The sequence below is a fragment of the Gambusia affinis genome, linkage group LG12 (genome assembly GCF_019740435.1).
Source record: "Gambusia affinis linkage group LG12, SWU_Gaff_1.0, whole genome shotgun sequence".
Classification (NCBI taxonomy): Eukaryota; Metazoa; Chordata; class Actinopteri; order Cyprinodontiformes; family Poeciliidae; genus Gambusia; species Gambusia affinis.
Genome location: NC_057879.1, coordinates 17,492,155 through 17,518,035, shown reverse-complemented (window position 1 = coordinate 17,518,035; position 25,881 = coordinate 17,492,155). Strand labels below are relative to the sequence as shown.

Genomic DNA, 25,881 nt, shown 5'->3' with positions numbered 1-25,881 from the left:
AGATAGAAAAGTGGAATCTGAAAGGCCATTCAAGGACCTGGACACCTGCAGTGTCTGATAGCACACAGTGGAGGTTCTTGCATGAATGGAGTCCAGAATAAGCCTGCTTCAAATTAATCAGTTATCTGATATTCTGGGGGGTCGATAGGCAAATTGCAGTGCAGTCCTTGAGAAACCTCTCTATTCTTAGCAGCAAGCAGAATCTTGCTCTTCTCAAAAACTGCAGCTGCAGGGACCACCATTGATGAACAAGTATTTATGCAATAAATTTCAAGTAGTTTTGCGTAGAGGCAGTTTCTTTTACTGAACGTTATTTACACAGGTTTTTCGGTTTACATTTAATATCTACAGAAGTATGTTTCAGACAGATTAAATGGCAGAACTGGTGAGAATACTGTAAATGTTCACTAATGTCTTTCTGTTTTGTAAAAGTCCATACATTCTGCCCTCTGTCAGTCAGTGTCTGTTATTAACAAGCATGAAATTAACAAAGTAAAGGACAGAAATTAAGCAGGAGTTGAGGACAATTGTGCATCTTAGGTTTCAGTCGCACTCACTGTAAGAATTGGAGAAAGTCTGCAAAATAAGTGAGAACAGAAATGCTTTAGAGTACAACTTCAGAGTATAGCAGAGGGTATTTTATTGTATAATTGTTTTTTTTTTCTTTTATTTTTTGGAGAGCTGTATTGAAAATGTGTTATGAAAGTCTTAGTGTACTATGTTTACTTTGAAGCCTTTAGATAACTGTCGACAACAATAGCTTTAGATTTAAAGCACTGTATGCTATTTATATGTGAAACTATTACATAATTTTTAACATAACTCAAAAACCTATATTTAAAAAAAAATAATTATAGCTAACATAGATTAACATGTGTTATATTTAGATTACACAGAAAAAGAAATGTTTTATTTATTTTATTTAATGCTTTATTTTAATCGAAACAATGGTCAGATTAAAAAAGAAAAAAAGCTGTTTTATACATTTAGGTTGGGTGAAGGTTTATGATACATGGCAACATGCTGTTTTAATGTATTCTCATTATCCAGAGACACTATGTTCCATGATTAGCTTGCTAGTTTCACTGAAGGCCATACTTGGCACACAGCCCTTTGCTCATATGTTCTCGCCAACTGTCTTCAGAATTGCTACAAGGGGCAAGTTTTTGACAGCAAGCAGGGAAGTAAGTGTTTGCCCTTGCAGTTATACCTAACATGTCATCGGGCCATGGTGAGAAACAAGATGCCTAAAGAGACACAGCTGTGACTGAAACATCTCTGCCTTAGGCTCCATTAGTGCTTCAGTGCAGATAACACAGTCCTTCTCAAGAGCAAATTAGTATTCTTTGCTAAATAGATGAAGCAGACTGAAAACTGTCCAATTTTCTTTTCACACCAATTCATATGATGTGTATAGATGGATACAGATATCTGATTATTTGTTCTTTTTGCCACTTGATCCAGGGCAAATGTTTGTGTTACTTAGACATTTAAAATTCCATTTTCTCAAAAAATTGATAAATAATGGCAAAGTTACTCAGTAGATGAAATAACTGTTGATAAAAACAGTTGGACTCAAATCAAACCTTTCAAATATGCCCAAAAGGCTTTGATATCAGTTATTTCTTATAGATAATCTAAAAGAAAAAGATAAGTTAGCAGAAATACGTTTTAATTCTTCCTCCTAGAATAAGCACCTTAGTAAGGAGGTTTTACAAAAGACGTATTAGTAAGTGTACTCTTACCCAAACAAATTTAAAGCAAACTTGTTTCCATGAAAACCTCCCAATAATGTTATTATACTACTTAAGTTGATACTTGTGTTCCTCATATTGGTCTTATATCTTAGTACGTAATGGATGTTTTTATTTCTGTTATACATATTTATAAAACCAGCAACAATGTATGCATTTTTGTTTCTCTCTTTATCAACCATCTTACACATCTCTAGATAGGCTGACTCGAAATCCATTCTTATGGAATATAACAGTTGTGATTTTTGATAATTATTTACGATTTTCCATGTTAGAGAACAGTTTAATAGCTAAGAAGAGTATATGTTGTTTTCAGTAAAACAAATATAGTCCAATAAAATTATTAAAAATAACATATAAGGATATTAGGTTTCAGTTTTATCACCTCTCTTTTAGAGACAGCTTATCCAATCATGTTCATTTATTTTAGTTTTCCAATTAAACAGCACCAGTGCTGTACATGGTAATATCTGAAGCTCTCTGAGCTCTGCACTTGTCTTTCTTGACATTTAATTTGAATTCAAAAATTTGTTCTGTGAACCACATAAAAACAAAATCACAGCTGATTCATAAGCTGATTTACTTTTGTTTCATCATTAAACCAATAGATATATCTGGCATGAAGATAATCTTGGTCTGTGTGAGACAAGATTTTAACTCTGGTTTTAAAACTATTTTACCTACAGAATTGCTTCAATAGGAGTAAAAAAAATATGTAGTTTGAATCCACTGCCATCCCACACATGTGTCTCTAGTGTTTCCAGCCAATTGCCTCTGAAACCTGTGCAAACTGTCCCCTTTGCCTGAGTTTATCTGGAAAATCTATCTTCAAAATTGTTTACTTTGGATTTTCATCTTTATATATCTGCCTGCCAGATATTTACTAAGCTAATCTGCCAGAGCAGACCCACTGCAGGTACATAAATGTCTCACTAAATGGTTATTTAGGTATACACATGTTTAGAAAATCTGTGAATTTTTAGCTTACATGTTGTGCTCGTGGGTATTTTTTCCGCCAATTACTTGAAGCTTTTGAAGTGGAATAAAAGTGCCAATCATAGATCTTTCCTCTTTCTCTTCAGGGGTGTATGAAAGTTTTCACTTCTCTCGGACTGGCCAAAAGAGAGAGACCTGGTATATACTGAAATATATCCTGCATGCACTGAAATTTGTTGTCAGAAATATGTTAAATTGTTGTTCAACATATACCGTGAAAGTGGGTGAAGGCAGCATGTCTAAGTTAACAAAAAACTATTTTGCACTATTAGCAAAACAGAGGAGAAAAAACTGCAAACTCATACCATCTTGCTTTTATCTTTAATGAGAAAGGCATCCATGCACTACTCAAATGATTCTACAGTAGTCATGGGTGTTTTGCAGTTTCAGCTTTGATCATCAATAATGGTTGCGTAGTGCTACAATCAAACATATCCGTCATGGAGGCAATGAAGCCTAACCATCTCATCAGTAACTTCTGCAGCTCTGGCACAAACACCAACAAATCTGATCTGACAAATCTGATCTTCTTTGTGATCTTGATAATATTTCTATGCAAATAATTTTGCAAAAACTAAAAGTGTGGATGGACACCTCATCAAATGAATGTGCATTCCATTTAGAATATGACAAGACTGTGTTTAAAATAATTTCCAGAGAGAATGGGCATAAAACCAAATCTCTACATCTGCAAAACATAAAGGACACTCATTCCAAAGGACAATTTAGAAAGGTTTAAAGGTCACCTATAGTCTGAAGAACTTTCCTAAACAATAAAAATACATTGTTTAAATTTGCGGTACATCTACGGGTTTCTTGTTTTCAAGAAAGTAATTGTTTGCAGAATAGTATCTATGGACACACCAACAACACTTTCAGTGAAAAATGTTCCTGACCTGCATGGAGCTTGTAAAATACAGAGATCATATTGATCTCGCTGCTGCTTGGGTGAGCAACTTCCTGTCAGAGCCTTTACAAAAACCCCATAGGACCAGACATAAAATGCTCAGCAGAGGTTAGCCGGGGCTTTTGTTAGCAGATATCCCCCTACACACCCCACTGCACTGGGTAGCAGCATCTCCAACTGAAATAATTGTCAGATGTAGGAGGAGGAGTAGCATGGCACTAAGGCATACGATAGTTCCATAAAAATAAAGCTAAATCAAGCTTCTTTCTTGATTTTGTCAAAATAGCCATCATGTTAAAGCATCAGTTCCAAATCTTCTATGTGCCTTAAGTTAAAGCATATTTGAAAGTATCACAAGCATCTACTGTAAAGGTGGATGACTAATTTTGGCAGCTGAAATATGCCAGCAACATTCCTGCACAACCCTGTCTGCCTGTGCGTAGAAGACACAGAAAGGGATGTGTCTTTCTTTAGAGCTGCTCCTTCCCTGGGGCTGTGCTCTTTATAGAAGCAATGAGTGTGCATTGATTTCACAGAGGAGTCTGATTACAGAACATCTGATGCGGTTTGGCAAATATCCATCTGATTTTCACACTTCTAAATCTTAAAAAAATGCCAGAGATAAAAAGAAAAACAATTTTCCAAATGCAATTTAAGGGAAGATGCATCAATACACCTGAAATTATGGCTACAAGTTATTTTTTTCCTATTTTTTGCAGAGACTCGGGTGATAGTGATATTGTGAGCGGTTTTACACAAGGTTAATACATTGGAAACTGTAAAAAAAAAGCCCTCATCATTAGAAGAGCAAGATAGCTTGCTATTAAATGATGTAAAATACTTTTTTTTGCAGAAACATAGCTTTCAATGAAATCTTGAAATGTCTAATTTCTTGTAAGTGATCTAGTCAAAATCTGTGTTGATAATATCAAAGAGTCAAAGATCATCCCATCTGACAAAGGTTCTTGTACAGCAAAGGGAATGTGACAAGGACAAGGTTGTATTTTCTTTTTTTATTAAGTTGTGTTGCTGCCAAGTTTTATCCGCTCAAACTTGGGTTACTTGAGGACTTTAAAGGAGTTTTATGTCGCAATGGAGTCATGTTGACATGTTCAGGTTATTTTATTAAAGATGAAAATGTGAAAAAATCTAAACTTAATTTAAACAAAGTAAAATTTTATCCTTTTGTGTTTGTGCAGCTTAATGGAAATTGTTATTGTGTCACGTGCAGCATGAAAGTGTTGTTTGGTCTTTGAGAAAAGCAAAGGAAATCACATAAACCTTAAAGGAGATGTGCTGGTCTAAAAACCATCATGATGGTGTGAAGGCAACGTAACACAATAACATTGTATTATAAAACAGCTTCATGTTGCTGTATAACCTATGAGCAAAAAGGACTTGTTCAACTACAGCCTTATACATAACTTTCTGTTACATTTCCAACACCCAAAGTCACACCTGAAGTAACTATATGTTTAGCAAATACCAAATTTATTGTGCTAGGATATAATTTCCCATTAAAGTGTTTCTTTAATTGGATTTAAATGTACTTATATGTACTTATATATAAGCTTTATTTAGGTTGTTCTTTCAAAGATAAAAACACTGTATTTATCATCGATAGTTATAGAGAAAAGCAACCCTGCTTTGTAATAAAATCAAAGTTTGCATTTTCTTTCTGTGCATTTGTGGATTTTCTCTGGGTTTCCCACAACTCAAAAATATGACTGTCAGGTTAGTTGGTTACTCTGAATTCTCCTTAGGTGTGAGTGTGTGCTTGCGTGGTTGTTTGTCCTGTGTCTCTGTGTTGCCCTGCGATGGACTGGTGACCTGTCCAGGGTGTACCCTGTCTCTTGCCCAATTTCTGTTGGATATCTACGCCAGCAGCCCAAAGACAAGTGGATAAAGACAATGGTTGGATGATTTAAGTGTAAGTGTCAAGAGGCTTTTCGGTCCCTGAGCAATTTCAGGGAAGTGGTTAGCTGACTAATTTGACTTTAATCTGAGGATGAAAATAAAAGGGAGGATAAATTCAAAGTCAATGTATAGGGATCCCACTTAATTGCAATCAATTGGTCGAGGAACATCCTGGGAACATTCCCTATATGGAGTCTCTTACACCTCCATCTCTCTGTCTTGTTTTCATGTCATGTCCCACTCTAAAGCTGTATGTTCTGGTGCAAGTTATTGGTTGGTCATTCTGCATTTACAGAGACTAGACACAGACAAATGTAACAGCCTAAATGAAAGCAACATTTAGCTCAATTAAATCTGATGAGGGTGATTAGTACAGGCTTTGATTCAACCAGGTAAGGCTTCTTTATGGCTTTCAATCTCTGGTTCTGTCTTGTTTTGCTTTCTATGATATTAGGTGATAACATTCTTCTTGTGGCTTTGTGCTGCTTTAGGTACATTTTACACTCTGAGTCTGTTCTCTTATGTCTCTCATGTCAAGATATTTACGTGTTTCCTTCCTTTTCTGGGCATTTTGTTTGTGACTTCTTGCCCAGCAGCGGCTTTTATTTTGTTTAAGTTAGTACATTTATTTCTCTCTCTGTCAGCCTACATTTATGTCCTCCTCTCCAGCACCTCATGACACTGTTCCGATTCATCCCAACATCCCAGCAGTTTAACAATATTGGTCATAAGAAAAGCATTTAAAAAAACAACAACATTGAATTCATGCACAGCCATCTTTCCTATGCACTCTTCAACATTTTCTAACAAAGCACAAAAGATGACTTCTCATTTTGTGATTTTCTTAAAATAACGATGAGGAGACATGTACACCAACCTTTTTCTTTGCAGCATGACTCACTGGATGTCTTCTACTGTTTCAATAGCAGTAGGTTAGTTTTTCCTTCTTTCTTTACAATATGCTTTGTTGCCATTTAAAAGCCTCCAAAAGGAATAAACACATTTTAATAGCAACCTGCTAATTTAAAATGATGAATTGTTAGTGATTTGAAGAATATTCAAAATATAATGTGTGAAAATCTTTTTAACATTTTGCTCAAGCTATTGCATTGTAGACATCTGCTGTCTAAGACAAGCCTGAGCCAGATAGGTTTTTGTTTTTGTTTTGTTTTTTCCTCACATACTTGAAGTGATGACAATGGCAGGCAGATTATTCTGACACTAGCATTGGCAAAACAATGTGGAAATTAGACTTACCATTTCAGATGAACTTTTTCAAACTTCAGTATTACTTAGTCAGTTTTTGACTTCACACCAAAAGCTGAAATTATCACAACTGCTTTACACCACAATAAATTGCAAGAGTAAATCAATCTTTTAACATTCACAATGATAATTACCAATAAATCTGTGAATAAAACCAAAACTGTTCAAGTACAGCACTGCATAAAACTAAGGATTATAGACTAGCTAAAGGCTGCCAAACTTCACATTAATGAAAATCTGCGGCATCTGTTGAAAACATTTCACAGCAAATTTGGCAGCGTGTTTAGGGTCAAACATGAATTTGTTCATGTTTAACTAAGTGTCTGAAAGCAAATGCTAATCTATATAAGTTGAAATAAATGGCATTGGAAAGATGTTTTTGTTGTTACACGATGAAGTTAGCATATGATTTGTAGCTTCTGATCAATATGTTTCACTGTTTTCCTGTTTATTCTTGTCCAATTTTTCATTTTCATTTATCCTTTTCCGATTTTTCATTTTCATCTATCCTTTTTCAATTTTCCTTTATCATATATTCTTTTTCATTTTTTCTTTTATTTATTTATTTATTTAATTTTGGCTGAAATGGCTCTCCATACTTTCACATATGTCTATCTCTAAAAAATGGAAACATAAATTACTAGAAAGAATGGATGGATGGATGGATGAATTATGCATTCAAAATTTATATTTTCATGTTCTTTCATATCTGTTGTTAGTTTAAATATATTTTACAAAATTATTTGAGAGATTAATACATCCTAAGTGTGACAAACATTTTTGCCATGAGTCTCTGGAACAAACATGTTTCTATTATTGTGAAAAACAAAACTGCAAATGTGAATTCACAAATGTTGTTGTTTGGTACATCTCTGCTGTATAAGGTGCAGTTCAGCTTTTGCTTCATGATGAGGATTTTCACAAGGTGTCTGGATTTATTTATTTTTTATCTTATATTTTATTTTTTGAAGTTTTTGTTACATGATGAGTTTCAGGTTTGGTTTCATCTCTGGGAAACCAAACTTGTCTTCTTGCTGAACAGTATCATGGTTAGTCATTACCATGGCATTTCTACTTGCATGTAATTTTTTGGACAGCTGAATGGAGCTCCTTGAGGCATCTAAAAATTGTATCCAAGGATAAAGCCGACTTGTGGAGGTTCACAATTCTCTTCCTGTTATCTTCCCTGGCATGTATTGATTTTCACGCAGTTTCAAACTGCTTCTGTACAGGCTGACTTTTCTCTGCCAATGGGTTCAGGATCCTGTGATCTCTGCCTTAAACGAATCTCTGCCTAAAAAACAAAAAAAAAAATCAAGTCGGTTATTTGACTGACTAGGCAAAAGGGGAATGTAGGAAAATCAATAATGTTTTGTAAGATACTATTGTTAACCTTCAAACCCACCTTGTTGGCGTTGATGCTAATATGCAATATGAATCAGTAGCAAAAGGTTAATGACAGTATTTTTCTACAATTTGCAGGCCTTTGTAGATTCTTACAAAAGATACGTTTCAAGAAATAAAACCTGTGCACCCACTTCGAGATGTGAATGGGAATTAATTATTCTTAGTATAACCAGATGAAGTGGACTGAGATTTCTGCCTCATGGCAGTTCAATGGCTATAATACAGGAGACATATGTAGTTTAATGAAATGGGTGAATGTTTGTTAATATCCTCTCTATTAATATTTTAGTTTCTTGATATAATCATTTTTTCTGTCTCTGTGTAGCCTGTGACATAGGTGTGTAACATACAGCAGATTTGCTCCAGTTCCTGCTGTCTTAATAAAATGTCAAGCTGCAGTGAGCTGTGTGATTCCGATGCTTTTGCTATTCCCCAGTTTATTCAGTTCTCAGCCTTTGAAATTCAATTTTTTTTTGACTTGAGAATATCACAGCAGTAGCTGGCTCAGGTGTGGGCCAGTTATTCGGGCTTTCAGTCCTCAGTTTTGAGATGATAATCTGTACTGCCACTTTAATCTCATCCAGTTTCAAGCTCCAATTTTGCAGACTGTTCAGCAAAATCCAGAGAAGAAGTATGTAATTTGTCGTGAGACAAGAGTTGTAGTTTGTCTTTTGCGGAAAAATATCACTATTTATTTCTTTTTTATTATTTTACTGTCTTAAAATGAAGAAACTTGCAATAATAATTAACAGTGATGAAAATGAACATTAAAAACTGGGCAGACGAATTCAATGCATTAAAATAGCCCAGCTCTCTACTTAATTGGATAAGTAAGATCCATAGTAAACATTGGACTGTTCCTCATTTCTGCAGCAGTTTCTAAATTCACTTCACATTATGTAAATTATTCTGTAAGGTTTCAGATTCTCTAATTATTGCTCACATTTTATGCACGAGCAAACAATCAACCCCAAATCCACTAAACTGAAAATGCGTTTTGCTTTTGTTTGAATACTCGTGTGGTGAAGCAGTTTGGCTTTCTTGGAAGATTTTGCATCAGTTTGTAGTGAAAAAGGTCTTCCAGCTATGCACTTTTGCACAATTAACATGTTGTTCTTTCTGGATTTTTAACAGCACAGTTAATGAGAAAAAAAAAATAGCCTCATCAGCTTAATAGGTTTAAATGAGACGGAGTCGTTGGGTGATTAATTTTAACTGTAGATTTAACATTAATATAATAATAATGTGAGGCCTGTCTTAACCCTCCTGTTATGTTGCGAGTCAAATTGACACGTTTTAAAGTTTAACTTTTTTTTTAAATAGTTGGAAATATTTTTTTCTACATGAAACTTTTTCAATTTGTCTTAAAAGGTACACACTACATATAAATTGATATTGGTTCATTTTACACATTTGCAACCCCCCTGGGTCTACATATTACATAAACACTGTTCAGGTCAATTTGACCCAGCAGTCAAGTTGAAGGCTAAAAAGGGTTAAAAACGTCCAATTCTATGTTTCCTTGCAAATATGAGACATATTTCACCACACACATACACATTCCCACCCACGGACACACTCACACCCACGCACACACACACACACACACACACACGCACGTGCCCGCACATGCCTACATGTACGGATGCATGCACACAATAATAATAATAAATACTCTCTGCATCACTCATTTATCTTGATTTTAATCAGAGGGTCAATTTGACCCAGAACAGTATATGTGTCTCCAGTTCAATCATAAAGATCACCCCTTGAAAGAACAATTCAAAATGTAAGGTAAGAAATTTTACAAAAGATCAATTTCAAGGATAAGAATTGTTTTTAGTGTAGGCTATAGGTTTTTTCAGTGGTTTAGGGTATTTTTTCTACAAGGAAACATGGAAATGGGTCACTTTTGACCCGCAAGACAAAACAAGGGTTAAACACTCCACCGGTCAAATTGACCCAGGAACATTGTTGGAGTACGTCAGAAACGAACATAACAGGAGGGTTAATGCACAATGCACAGATGGCTTGTCAGAAGTGCATTGTTCCTGCACTCATGCTTTGAATTAGTCTTGCCTCACTGGAATACACAAAGAAGCGAACATCACAACCTGCTTCTTAAACCCAGTGTGTGCACCATCACTGCTTGTTTCACAAGAACAGCGTGATATTTGCTTTAAGTGCCAGTGAACTTATAGCTCAGATGACATGGAGATGCAAATCCCTTTTAACTCTGTTTGCAGATAGCTACAAGCTACAAAATATGTGAGGATTTGGAAGGGATGTTTCGATAAGTAAAAGGAGATTAAGTCCTAGCATTGGCAGAAAACACCTGCTGTGTGACTTGCTGAGTTTTACCTTCGATGTTGCAGATGTTAATTATTTTAAGCCACACAGGAATTAGGTCGTTTCTTATATTTACTTTCCCAAATGGCTCAAATGTTCTTTTTCATGACTGCGATAAAACACAGGATGATAGAGGATTGGGTTGTACTAATGTGATACTGACAATGGAACAAAAAATAAAAAAAAATGAGTACAACTCTTTTCAAGCTGGATTATTTCAGTCACTGAAATGGAACATTAAATACAACTGTGGTCCATAACCCATCTTGAGAAAACAGTAATTTAAGCACTGATTTATGTTGTCTTTTTTGAAGAAGTGGTTATACCACTGAACATTATTCACAAACATTTTAAATTTCAGAATTAATTGAGCAGTTGTAAAACTTGAGTTCTAAAGCACAACATTTAAACTCTGATGCCATCTCTTTAGAAGTACTTTTTGGACTAATTATCAAGAACCAACTAAAATGGGATTGTTAGGGCTTTAAGAATTACATTTTTTAAACAAACTGTAACAAGCTTAATCAATTTCTTCTAGTGCAAACCAAATATGACATCATCATCCACTTCCAGCAGACTGCTCTGTATATTGCTTATATTCTAAGACTATTCCTTGGTGATCCATTCAACATTGCGGTATAAAGTCCCAGCACTGAAAAGAGAACAGCTTAAATTCTTTCCTCACTGTTTAGCTAACACATTTATGGCTTCTGTATTCACACTGTGCAAGAGCAGTTATGTCAGTAGTGTGTTTGCTTAGCGCAAATATAACAGGATTTAAATGCACATATTCAGGTTCTTGCAGAAATCTAACCTTTCCAAACTTCTGCTTGTCCTATTTGACACGTAGATTGAAAACCACTTTCCTCTCTGAATTATCACAAGGGAGAACCAGGAGAGGCATGTGTGGGCGTGCTATTACTGCTTCTGGTTGGAAACAGGAGCTTTATATGAATGCTGAACATAGACATTTGACATGCCAGTTCAAGGCCTGTCTGTTGAATAAGTATGTGGCTGAAAATAGACCACAGTTTGGGTTCAAATGATTGAAGGATACTTAGTACATATTTATCTATTAAAATGTTTTGGGAAAAAATCCAAATTGTTATTTAGATTAGTAGAATCAGAAAATTGCACGACAGTCAGTTTCACATCAGCTTCAGATAACGACAATTTGTTGCTGGAAAAGAGTGCAGGGGAAAAAAAGTCGTACTCCTCTTAAAAGTATTGATGTACTGAATTTGAAAAATAAAGTTGTCGACTTATCTGAGAGACTGATTGAAACATTATTTGTCTGGTCTACAAATTGATTCCACCTCATGTTGCACCTCATCAGACACAAGTTTTCATACTTATTGTGTATTTAATCTGTTTCTTGGATTGTTTCATTTCTTCAAGTTCTCTTGCCTGTCTCCTGTCTTTGACTTACCTTCATAACATAGACACAAAACAGAGTGTGATCAAGGTAATACAGTTTAAAAATAATTTGTTATTTTTCTTTCAGTCTTCAAGTAGCCATCTCACCCCTCTCCAATGACAAAATGACACATAATGTAACACTAATTTCAATGCAAAGGGTAATCCTCTGCTGCTGTCAATACTTCAAAAGGTCCTAATGGCATTTTGAGGAGCTTCTTCCTGTTCTAGCATATTGCTTTGGTGTTAACAAGTCTCTGTAATTCAGGATAAAACTGTCTACACCTGGGTCAGATTTGTCTAAACTGAACTCATCCCACAGGGGGAAAATCATAGAAAAGAGATTAACTTATTTATTCATCCCTTTATGTATTTTGGAGCAGTAATTCAGGAATTAATTTGCTCAAAGACATCATAAATTTGTGATGTGCTTATACAAAAGTATGATTCCTTTTAGTACTGACAGCATTAATCTTAAAAATTAAATCTTCAGTGGAAACATTGAAATACTCACTTGGACTATCTAATGAGAATAAAAAGGGAGAAAATCACTTTTACATGAGTATTTCTGCTGTGTTTCAGAGCAACTCTGTTATTTAGTGTAAAGCAGATAAGGGGCTCACTGAATGTGCTCTGAGGAATTTCAAAATGAAATATTCAGTTCAAAGTTGATTACGAATAGCAGGTTTTAAAAGATATGCAAGCAACTGACGGTAAGAAGCTTTGCATAACCTTGCCATGAATAAAAATTGTGCTGCTCATTTGGCATTCAGTGCCAGCATCACATAGATAGTATAACTCAACTTTGAACTGAGCTTTGAAAAAAATACTAAGATGTTTAGTGTACCTGTGAAGCACTTTATAGACACTCCACATGGAATAAGTATTTTATACCAGTTTGGCTCACTGCAGTGTTTACTGGTGATTAGCTGTCATACTGTATTTATATACAAATGTAATGTACTGTGATTATTTTAGGGTAATCTGAACTGAATGAGTAATTTTAAATTGTTTTCCAAACTGTAAATATTACCATGAATGCCAAGCATCTGCAGTCAAAAATAAACATTACATAGTCTACATTGTACATCTTTTTGTGAATAAAAGGAAGCTGCGCCGGATGCGTGTTACAAAATAATTAAAAAAAAGTGTCCAACTCAACACTTGCAAACCTACTTTAATGCTCTTTAGATATGCACATCTGCATTTATATCAACATTTCATAGTAATACAAACACACAGGCACAAAGCAGGATTAGGGGAGATAGGGGGTTTGTTGCAGGAATGCAGTATAGTCCTCTTTACATCAGATTTGTTCATTGGGGGAAAAAAGGCAGAGTTTCACCTATGGACTGTGATGTGTATCCATGCATGTCATTTGCAGTGCTCATAGGTTGTGTTCTATTATCGTAATGTTCTGTTGTCCTACTTCATAAACTTAACACATTGCTTTGAATGTTGTCAATTTTAAAGACTATTGGCACAGCTGCTCTTTTTAGCCTCAGCTCTCCCAGTAGAGCTGAGGCTATGTGTGTAAATCACATGATACAGACAGATGGGAGACCTAAAACAGTCAGTATTGCTCTGCTATCCTATCAAGTGTCTAGCGTTTCGAAAAACATATATGGATCTGTTAGTAAGAAAATGAAGATAATTTTGTGGAACTCTCCATCTCTTTAGAAGTCCTCCTGTTGATATAGAGATCATTGGGCTAGAAGTTTTGCTTCATTTCCACTGAGCGGAAATGAAACTATTTTCCTGTTTCTCTTCTGAAAAAAGCCCAAATATCTTATACCGCACTGTCCCTGAACCTCTTTAGGTCATAGTAAGCTGATAGGGTGGAGCTGAACACCATAATCTATTGATTGGGGGACAGAAAAATGTCATAGCTTGAGATATGCACAAGTCATATGTGTGTGTCATGTTTTTTGGCATTCTAAATATAAAAAAAAAAAAAAAAAAAAAAAAAAAAATCCTGAACGAATCACACATTTTATCTGAAAGAAATTTTGGGAGTTTGTATAATTTTTGCAGATTCACATTTTACTCTTGATCATAGTACTGTAGAAATGAACTTTATTGACATTGAAAGAAACAAAAGATAATATTAGTATTAGTATATAATATTCATTCTAGACTGAATATTATATACCAATATATATATATATATATATATATATATATATAAAAAAATTCCCTTCTCACCCACCGCGGGTGGTGATTCTTCTTCCTCTTAGCTCGGGTCCTCTACCAGAGGCCTGGGAGCTTGAGGGTTCTGCGCAGTATCTTGGCTGTGCCTAGGACTGCACATTTCTGGACTGAGATGTCTGATGTTGTTCCTGGGATCTGTTGTAGCCACTGTTCCAGTTTGGGGGTGACTGCCCCGAGGGTCCCGATGACCACAGGCACCACTGTGGTCTTCACCTTCCAGGCCCTCTCCAGTTCCTCCCTTAGGCCCTGGTATTTCTCTAGTTTCTCATGCTCCTTTTTCCTGATGTTGCAGTCACTTGGTATTGCCACATCCACCACAACGGCTTTCCTCTGTTGTTTATCCACCACGACTATGTCTGGTTGGTTCGCCCTCACCATTTTGTCTGTCTGGATCTGGAAGTCCCACAGGATCTTAGCTCGGTCATTCTCCACTACCTTCGAGGGTGTTTCCCACTTTGATCTTGGGGTTCCAGTCCATATTCTGCACAGATGTTTCTGTACACTATGCCTGCCACTTGGTTGTGTCGTTCCATGTATTCTTTCCCTGCCAGTATCTTGCACCCTGCTGTTATGTGTTGGACTGTCTCAGGGGCCTCTTTGCACAACCTACACCTTGGGTCTTGTCTGGTGTGGTAGATCTGGGCCTCAATTGCTCTGGTGTTTAGGGCCTGTTCCTGGGCGGCCATGATGAGGGCCTCTGTGCTGTCCTTCAGTCCAGCTTTTTCCAGCCATTGGTAGGACTTTCTGGTGTCAGCCACTTCGGTTATTTGCCGGTGGTACATCCCATGCAGGGGCTTGTCCTCCCATGATGGTTCCTCCGGCACCTCAGCTTCTGTTCCCCATTGTTTGAGACATTCACTGAGCACATTGTCTGTTGAGGCTTTGTCCCTGATGTATCTATGGATCTTGGATGTCTCGTCTTGGATAGTGGTTCTCACACTCACTAGTCCTCTGCCTCCTTCTTTGCGGTTCGTGTATAAATGGGCAAGAGATGAAACTTGGATATATATATATATATATATATATATATATATATATATATATATATATATATATATATATAAATATATATTTGTGTGTGTGTGTAATATTAAAAATGTTCGCATAAAATCCCACTTTCTAGAGACATTATAAATTCTAGATAAATTTGTGAAATTCCGGAACAATACAATAGGAACAAAAAGAATAGATGTTGAAAAAAGTTTGAAACCATTAAAAAATATATATAAAACTAATCAGTTTTTACCCTACCTTTGCAACAGAGAGCACGAATATTACAAAAATAATTTGGCACATTCTTCAAAGGGACGTCAATGATAACCCATAGAGAGGCAAACACATTAGTGATAGGATTGTTCACTAATGTGAGCAATCCTATCAGCAATAACCCTGATAATCCACAACCTTGCTATTTTAAATGTCAACGCAGTTCCACTCAAGCTAACTGAGCTCACACACTACTATGCTGTAACAGAATTCCCAAGCAACAATTTTATTCTAAAATACTTGTATTTCCCTTGTTTAAAGCCCAGTTGTGACAGGCTGGTCTTACTGGGAGTCGTCTGTTTAACTTGCTCAGGTCTGGAAAATGTAAACCAAAGATAAGAGTAATTGTTAGCCAGCAAGTCAAGGATCAGTTAAAATCCTACCAAAGGTCTTTTTTTTTAAATAGACTGATTAAACATCCACTGTTTCATCGTGTTTAAACAAGCATTTTATTAAGTTTTTCAGCTGCAAGTAAAAGTTGCTGATTCAATTTTTGGGATTTAAGCAACATTCTCAAGTTTCTATTTTTTCAGTAAAATAATATCAATATCAACTGGGGAATTCTGATTGAATGAATATTAGAGAAAGCCAAAATAAGGCTTATTATAAGTAATATTTTCTTTCTTCAATAAATAAAAATGCACTGCAAAAAGAGCAAATTTGAAAGAGTTTCAGCTTTCTCCTTCCAAGATATAGTAAATGAAGCATGAAGTGGGACTTGGGTGATGTATGATAAAGCAGACATACGGGTGGAGATAGGAAAGATCCAACCTTATATTAGCGGCAGTTCTTGGCAGTGATGGTAGCTGTGCTTTCAAGCACAGAAAAGGTTCTTGTGAGAGAATGTCATATTTTTATTTTTAAATCTCCTTCCCTCCAGGTCATTTCCATTCTACATTTAATGTCTCTTTAGATTTAAGCCAACTTTAAAAAATAAATAAATAAATAATCTCAAATTGTTCTTGTATCCATTTTTATTGACTCCCATTACTCTTGTTTTGCAGGAAGTGCTTACAGAGAATGCCTGGATAATGGTACATGGGCATTAAAGATCAATTATTCCAACTGTGAGCCCATTTTGGAGGAGAAGGTTAGTGTGGTGACATGAAAACACATATTGCTATTACAGATGAATACCCAAAAAATATTGTTGCCACTTATTAATGCTCATTGAAATGGGTTATTTTAATGATGCAGATCTCCACCCCCCCCCCCCCCTCACCCCCACCCCACACACACACACACGCACACACACATTAGCCCTCAAAAAACAAACAAAAAGGCTGTCCTGCCTTTTTAAAAGCTTGAGGATAAAGAGAGCTGTACATATGTGCTGTGCCTTGACCTGGTTACCTCTAATTTTCTCTCCAGTATTTCTGGGTCTTGCTCTATTTCCTTTAATAATTTTAAGCCAAGACATCTGAAGTGTGTCAATGACATTTGCTTTTCAATCCATGTTATCTAGACCTAAGTATATTATGGATTTCTTGCTGTTTCCTATTATTCATATGGCAAAGAAACAATCTGCAGTTGTACTCCTTAGTATTTGTAAAGTGATCTAACAATGCCTGCATTTGTAAAACATATCCTTTACATCTAGCTATATAATAATAAATGTATGTGTTTCCTTTTCAGAGAAAATATCCCATGCATTACAAGATAGCTCTGATCATCAACTACCTTGGCCACTGTATTTCTGTGGGAGCTCTAATCGTGGCCTTTATTCTCTTCTTATGCTTAAGGCAAGTATAGAAATAATCTGAAATGGGGCGCCTGTGTGCAATAGCCCAGATAGAAGATAATCAGTGAAACTGATGTTGCATCCTAATGCTGCTTGTCATTAGCTTGCTCATGTCAGATAAACAAATCTCTGCAGCTTGACTCAGTAGCTGACTCTAGTCCCAGACCTGATGCATATTTTCTAACACATCTGTCCTGAAAGACTCAAAAGCTTTTTCTCACTGTTAAAGTTTAATTATTATGTAACTGAAGGAAAATTATTATCTCTTACTGAGCCAGTCTACTTTAACACTTAATTGATATTGATTACATGATTCTATAGCCTATGGGTTGTACTACTCTTTGAGCTTTTTCTTGAATACTGTGCTATATATAGCATGAACGGGTTATGTGTTAAATCTTAAGTAGCTTCCAAGATAGAGTGACCCATATTTTAAGACCTAAAATCTCATTTTGAATGCATATGCTTTTATCACTGGAGGCATGACTGAGTGCAATAAAACACAAGGGCTATGACTACATTTTAACAATAGATTGTATGTCAGCACTTTGGGATGTCAAGTTTTAAAGTATAATTGCATGATGATGGTGTAGTGAGAAAAATAAACCTACTATGCTCCCTGCTGCCTGCCAAAAATCATGATTAATTTCTCTAACATGCATTCATTAAAATCAGCAAGACTATATCCCTCAGGCCCTCATGTTTTCTTTCTCTTCAACTGTTTTAGCAACTGATTTGAGGGGTATAGAAAGACAATGAACTTTCACAAGGTATTTTACACAGATTTATAGTATAGAGGGAACAGACTATCTCAAATCCAGTTTATGTCAACACTCAAAATCAATTCAACCCATACACATCTGTGACTAGCATTTGGCAGACTATAAACCCTTCTTAGATACATGCACCTATTTAATATCCTTGAGTCCCAGATAGTCTGTAGAAACCTCTGTGAGAGAACTACAGCATAAACTCTTGGTAATGCGACTGCAAGCCAAGCATCTGTTACACTAGTCCCACTCACACTGTAATCCTTTCATCACTTATCAGCTCCAGGCATGCCAGGCGTCATGTTGGTACTTTATGCTAAAGCGGGGGGCAGCAATTATTCCTTCCAAAAAAACACACAAGTAGCTATGGTGTAGTTATGTAGGTGGTAGAGTGTCTGATTATTGGCTAAATCAATTATTCCATATAGAAATGTGATAATAACCCCTAAATATGACTTTTATTGGTTGCTGGTAACATTAATCATTGACACTGATTAAGTGGAACGCTCTGTGGAGACAACTAGAAGATTATATTATGTTAATATAAACAGTTACCCCATTTAATCCCACTGGCAACAATTGTTTCCATTTTTTCTAACTTTTGGAAGCTCTAAAAGAATTGTTTTGACTTTTATCAGCTAATTGAAGTTACAAAATAAAATAATAGGTTGTCTACTTTAACCAATACCAACTTCATGTAGCTAGTGTGAAAGGTCACATGTCCAGACCTCTTTACTTCCTGCCTGTAAAGCTGGAGGTAAATGTCTGACACAAACCTGTACAAGAAGAAGTCAGTAAAATATTTAAACAAACAAATATTAATAAAATATTTTGAACATATGTTCTTTCAAGTGTCTTAAATTATTGTCAGACTAAGGAAAACAATAAAGCATTTTTTTATGTTTCGTTGTTTCGTTTAGTCTGACAATTATTTAAGAGTTAAGAAGTAATCCCTGAAAGCATTATTCTCCACAAACAGATCTTTTACTTTTTAAAAAGCAACAACTTCATATTACACAAGGAAAAACAATCTGCGTGGGCTCCTGGCTAATTGAGATGAATGCCAAAAAAAAAACCCCAAAACAATTAAAATCTTGAAACGGCCATACACTAAGGAATTTGTACAAATTTCAAACCCATGCATGTTTTTGTAAGTTAGCTCTTCTGAGAAATAACAGTGAAAATCACCATGTTGCTTATGTTGTAGGAGCATACGGTGTCTTCGAAACATTATCCACTGGAATTTGATCACCACCTTCATATTGAGGAATGTTATGTGGTTCTTGCTTCAGTTGATTGACCACAATATCCATGACAAAAATGAGGTATAAACAACTTTTTTACCAATAGTAATCACAATAGGAGAGAGAAATTACAAATGTTTATTGATGGCAGTAGTCTGTACAACATAAAATAGTTTCATAATTGTATTTTGATTTCTTTTGGATAACTCTGTCTCTCTTTCTTTTCAGCCTTGGTGTCGATTAAGTACAACAATATACAACTACTTTGTTGTGACCAACTTCTTCTGGATGTTTGTTGAAGGATGCTATCTTCACACTGCTATTGTTATGACCTATTCTACTGATAAACTGAGAAAGTGGGTTTTTCTTTTCATTGGTTGGTGTAAGTATGCTCCTGGTTTTATGCCATATGTAAGGTAAAGCTGAGCAAGTTGGCTTTCAAATTATATTAGTGTACAATGTTCATAAAAAAATATATACAGATTTAGAATGGAGACATGTCAGAGAAGATTGCATGAAGATGAATTCTGGTATCAACATTTCCTCCATCCCACCAAAACATCAAAATGCCTTTGTTCATAATACATGGGACTTTTTTTTAGTTATGAATACAGGAAACATTTGAAATATGCCTAATTTTTATACAGAAAATTATTATTATTTATTTTTTCTGAAATATAAATTTTATTTGTGAAATATTCTATTCTATTCTATTCTATTCTGGTGTGGAACAGCCCTAGTAGGACTTTCCACAAGTTCTGAACTTAAGGTTCCTATGGTGTATTTTATCCTGGCTAGAAAAAAAAACAAACAAAAAAACTTTGCTTTTGTTCTTTACCTCGAGTAAAAATAGATTTCTTTCATTGTGGAGCATGTACAGCCCTTACATAAGCAATAAGTTCAATCTTGTTCTTAAAAATTAGTTTAACTTTGAGCAATGTCATCATTAGATGTTCTGGTCTTTCCACCAGTATGTGATGCTAAAAGCAGTTGACATCAAAAATCTACCGACACATTTGTACATTTTTAAAAAACGGTCACAAGTATTACAGTTGCCAAAATAATAACTAGCCAACAAAAAGAGCTAGGAACATACAGACAGTTTTGTAAGTCAGCCAGTCTGACCTTGGTTTTCATCTTGTAGTAGATATATCATCAGAGCTTATTTGCAACTGCACAAAGTTACTGGATCTAACCATCCACAACCTGACAGAAATGCCTAAATTAATGTAGTTTGAGTTAATGCAGCTGAAGCACACCTCCTGGTTTGACTGCTCACGTGTCGGCAGCTGACTCTTATTTCTGCATCAACACTCAAGCGAGTAGAGTTGTTCACACTTCAGCTGCCTTAATTTGCTCATTCTACCCTACATCTTACATGTCAAATGGGAAATAAGGGAACCAAGACAGAAATAGTCGTTTAGCTGTACTTGTGGGAGGGACGGTAGAACTTAAGTTTCCAGGTAATTTTTGATGGAATCTGTTTCTACTTTTGGAACAGTTAATGTTGTTCACCATAGATGATTTCTTAGAGTGCCTTACAAAAGCACTTAAATTCCTGGAATTATTTCACAGTTTGTCACATGCAACTACATATCTTGACAAAATTTATAACAGTGAAACAGATGATTTGTGGTTTTCAACATTTATTTAAAAAAAAACAAAACAAAAAAAAAAAAAAACTATGTTGATAACAATTACCGGTAACTGTTCTCAACATACGAATAAACAATACCCAAGACCCCCAATTTCATTCTGGACCTACCAACTGTCTTAATTAGTAACTGAATAAAGATCCACAGATGTATCAACATGAAAACTATAAATCAATTACTCCACTGATCTCACCTTTAAGGGGTCACAAGCCATGTCCATAGGTTAACTAAACAACTTTGTCGTAATGAAAAATTTTTTTGTAAATGTAAATAACGGTTCAAGTTTAAGCTCAGTTGAAGAAACTTTGATGTGCCTGGCATAGAATATTTAAAGAACATTCAAAGTTCAACTCATGTGACACTTGACAGATTTGTTTAAATGTTTTATTTGTTTACCATTTCAAATAGATAGGAGTCAAACTTAATATTGGAAAGTTTAAAGCATATGACAGTTTTTTAACAGAAATCTTCCTTAGATATTTACTATGTCAAAGCAACCTCAGTGTTTTTCTTACACTTTGGATCCATCATCAGTTGGAGAAAATTAGTTTTGGCTCCCATGATGTGGTTTATGTCTGTTGAGTGTCTTTAGCTGTAAAGTGCAGTTTAGGTGAAACCCTTTCAGAGAAGGATAATGGGTAGATGTTTTTGTCGTGTTGGATTTTCTTTAATATCCCCATTAACTGATTATTCTGACCTAGTTTTTTCACTGTTACTGTTTGAGATTAATGGAGATTATTTCTTCAAAAGTCAGAAGAGAACTTTTAAAATGAACATGTGCAAACATACTGTTAAAATATGTATCTTAGATCACCTTTCCTGTCTGTATTTCAGGCATTCCATGTCCAATAATTGTGGCTTGGGCTATCGGGAAATTGTATTATGAAAATGAAAAGTAAGTATTTTTTGTTTGCATTAACATGACAAAAGAAAGAAAGACTGATGCCTTTTTTCATCTAGATTTATTTAAGATTGTTTAAATGTACATTTCTTCATTTTTCTTTGTATTATTTTTACTTTCAACAGATGCTGGTTTGGTAAAGAGCCTGGGAAATATATGGACTACATTTATCAGGGACCAATTATTCTTGTGCTTCTGGTCAGTAGCTGCAAGAATCTTCAACATGTTGAATATTTACTCTGCACTAGAAAAAATTCAATACCATCAGCACTTTGTTTTCACCTTTGTGAGTTTTGTTTGGGAAGCCTACCAGAGTTTTACTTATTTCCATACTTAACAAACAAGTGATTATTAAAGTGCTCTTTGAAGAGCATTGTCAACCTATATTTACCACAGTGATGAATGATTATTTGCGACAAAATAATTATATGTGGTAAAACTAAAAGTCTGGAAATATTTTAACAGATACAATTTCTGCCACAGTTCTGAACATCTCTGTTATTCTAACATGTATTTTACAAATGACTGACACAAGAATATTTTATACTGAGCAGCAATATTGTGATTTTTGTAAGTCTGCCTTTCTTCTCATATCAGTCAGCGTTTTACTCATGACAGTTTAATTGCACTAAGTATTTGTTGACATGTTGTTTTGAGGACACTGTCTCACCACTTAAAATTTACATTTCAATCTGAAGTCAGGTTTCTCATAGGATGTTGTTTGACCCTAAAAAGTCACATTGAGCCAGCCCTACTCATGTGGTAGTAGGCGGGGAAGTTAAAATCCTCAGACAGGATCTGTGCTCAATCGTTTCCTTTATTTAGGGGACTTTTTTTCCTGCCACATGGAGAAAAACATATTGCCCAGAGCGAATTTATGTTACATATTTAGGAGGAAAGTAAATAGAAGACACAATTAACATAACAAAATAAAGCACTTTGTTACCTAACAAACATTATGCACACAAACAATGGTCTGACTGTATACTCCCTTCATTTGTATGTCGTGTTGCATAAACTGTGTTGTAGTCTTCTCTCTCAGCTGCAGTTTGTTTATTGCTTGCAAATACAGCAGTTTTATACATTTCTGTTAGAAAGTGGATTTTAGTCAGAAAACAAACTCTGTGCTTTCTGTAGCCATAGAAAGCACAGACATGGTTAAGGACCATGCTCTTCAAGACACTAAATCATCTTCTATGTGTGATAGAGCCTTTTTATAGTAGAAGCCTTGCCCTAAAAGTTTTTTATTCATTTAACAGAAAAGCACATCATAAAATCTCTGCATTGAAAAACAACATAACAGCTGATTGTGACTCCTGTTTTATGGCTTCATAATATTTTTGGCACTAGTTTAAACACAAAAATGAGCTGTTTCAAAAATAGACCTCTGAATAAAATTGTGAAACAAAAGTTACTCCTGTATGGCATTCAGATTTTGGATCTGTAAATTGAATCTTACTATTTCCAAAAAAGAAAAAAAAAAGCTTTTTGTGGGACAGTTTTATACCACCCCGTACAATCATGTATTATTATTGTAATTACCTTGGATCCTCTGATACATTGTGATCCTCTCTGCTTTGCTTCGAGTTGTACTTTGACTTGGGCTGTTCTGTGCTCTCACAGCTTACAGACAGTGCAGTAAGCTTACCAACAGCTCACTCAGCTGTCTGTTCTCACCAGATAATTGTCCTCTGTGTTCTTCACGCCAGGTCGTTACCACAGAGCTCAACTATGTTTTCTTCTCCCTTTTTTCTAGATAAACTTTGTTTTTCTCTTCAACATAGTACGAATTCTCATGACCAAACTGAGAGCTTCAACCACATCAGAAACAATTCAGTACAGGTAAGAAAGTTTTGTGTATGCTTGTGTCGGTTATCACGCTTTTTACTTCTTCGGCTTTATGTAAAAAAACCCCCCAAAAACTGGGAGTTATTTTTGGTTCTGAAATACACTTTGTGGTATACATCATAAACATACTAGAACACACTATGGGTTATTTATTTATAAACTGTAAGTGTTGACACCTGGGATTAAAACTCCAAATCATCAGATCCTAATTATCTTCCCTACTTGCAAATTAATACATGAACACATCATAGAGTGACAGCTGCATGGCAAACTTGCCTACAGGTCTGCTGATGTTTCTGAAAAAACTGATGTCCATTCACGTAGGTCAGTAAGACAAATACACAAGAGAAACATCCTAAGAGACAAACTGACTTGCGTTTTTATCCATTGTTAGATTAATGTTTCATTTTGCCCCGAGCGAGTGTCACCCTGCCCATGTCAAAACCCTTCACTGTGTCCGACAATAGAAGGCCAAGGGTGACATACAAAAATTTTCCTCATACGTTTTCTTTTAAAATAAAAAAATATTGTCATCTTACCATTTAATGATTGCTGCAAGAAATTCTGTCATTTTACAGCTAAGATCAAATTATTATGCCGTAATAATTGTTCCCACTTCATCTTCTTGCCTTCAGTGTTAGCAGCTGTGTTGTCATGGTTCAGTCACCTTACAAAAGAACCAATGGCAGACATCAGGTTTGGATTTAATGCTGTGAACACAGTAGAAAGGTTTTGGATTAGATGTGTCTGTCATGCTTAAGTCCCATATCAGAGTGAGCTTGGGGTAATTACAGTGCTTTTTGCAAAAAGGCTCTTTTATTTAGCCCCACCATTAACCACTAGAAAAAAGTGGAAAACCTGATCTCTGAAACAGCAACGCTTGTTTTCAACAGCTGCTATCAGTGTAAATTTTTTTGACTTCCCATGGGAATATGTTGAAGAAAGCAAAGTGTTTGTGGCGTCCCAGCTCAGACTATTTATATTCAAATTCAAGGTTTTGAGGCTGACTGTGACAGGAGTTTGTTTTTGTGAGCTTTGAAGAGATAAGCAGATGGTATAGCAATATGTAAAGCATAATCTCCGTAACATGTTTTCTTTTAAATGTCATCTCCTAATTGTTTCCAATCTGAATCTACATTTGTTTCTAGTGTTTATCAGAAATAAACATTAGGATTGATATAAACGTCAATCATCTGTTATTGACATTCATATCACTACATTTTAATTTGTTCTGTTTAAAAAGCTTACTTAAAAGCCTCCTACAGTGGAGCGTTGTTTGTTTGCTGCTGAAAGAGAGTTATATACGGTAGTTGTTTAGTTTGCTGACCTATTGATTTGTTTTTTACTATTAAGAAAAGAAATGCAGCACAATTTATCCATTTTGGCTTGGTGCAATCACAACCTTCAATGTATTTTAAGTGGATTTCATGTAACAGATCAACACTAAGTAGGTCATAATTGTGAAGTGAAAAAAAGTGGTTTTCAGAATTTAAAAATAAAACAAAACATGACTAAGTCAGGACACAGATAAATAAATGATTAAAATTCAAATACCAAAAAGTCAAACAACCCAGAAGAGATAAGCAGATAGTACAGGAATATGAAGAGCCAGAATCAGGAGAGCTGACTCAAATGAAAACTGACTCCCCTCTTTTTTTGCCCTTCTCTGCTCAGCTCTCACTCTCAGTTGTTCTGCTCTGGAAGATTTGTTTGCAATAAAGTTTGCCCTCGTCACAAAATAACGAATATTCAAGGAATCATGTATGTAGTCTTGGAAGGAGCTGTTTAAAAGTCACTTATTGAAAACTGGTCATTGACTTTCAAAGAAAACACAATCTTTGACTATCTTGTGAGTTGATATTGTGATGGAGAAGTATTTTTTTTCTACACAATGCCATATGATTCACAGAGTAAGATATTTCTGTAAGTAAAAAAAAAAAAAAAAAAAAACACTGTTGCTCATGTTAATTCCTTGTCTTTGTAGAAAAGCTGTGAAAGCTACGCTTGTCTTGTTACCTCTGCTGGGGATCACCTACATGCTGTTTTTTGTCAATCCGGGGGAGGATGACATCTCTCAAATTGTTTTCATCTATTTTAACTCCTTTTTACAGGCTTTCCAGGTGAGAATGATTTTCTTTCACACCCTACAACAGTGGACAACCGTCAGTGTGTTTTATTGTTTTTTTTTGTTTTGTTTTTTTGCCAGGGTTGAATCATTTATTTGAGCCACTTT

At 35.3% G+C, this 25,881-nt stretch overlaps 1 protein-coding gene across 1 annotated transcript in view; it reads left to right on the top strand.

The window, feature by feature from the left end:
- The window catches only part of LOC122841306 (corticotropin-releasing factor receptor 2), a 46,277-nt gene that overhangs the window by 15,301 nt on the left and 5,095 nt on the right, over nt 1-25,881 (top strand). The window contains exons 3-10 of the mRNA XM_044134529.1: nt 16,494-16,579; nt 17,125-17,231; nt 19,208-19,325; nt 19,473-19,626; nt 21,734-21,794; nt 21,926-21,998; nt 23,557-23,642; nt 25,633-25,768. Coding sequence (XP_043990464.1) covers nt 16,494-16,579; nt 17,125-17,231; nt 19,208-19,325; nt 19,473-19,626; nt 21,734-21,794; nt 21,926-21,998; nt 23,557-23,642; nt 25,633-25,768 — 821 coding nt within the window. The remainder of the gene's footprint in view (nt 1-16,493; nt 16,580-17,124; nt 17,232-19,207; nt 19,326-19,472; nt 19,627-21,733; nt 21,795-21,925; nt 21,999-23,556; nt 23,643-25,632; nt 25,769-25,881) is intronic.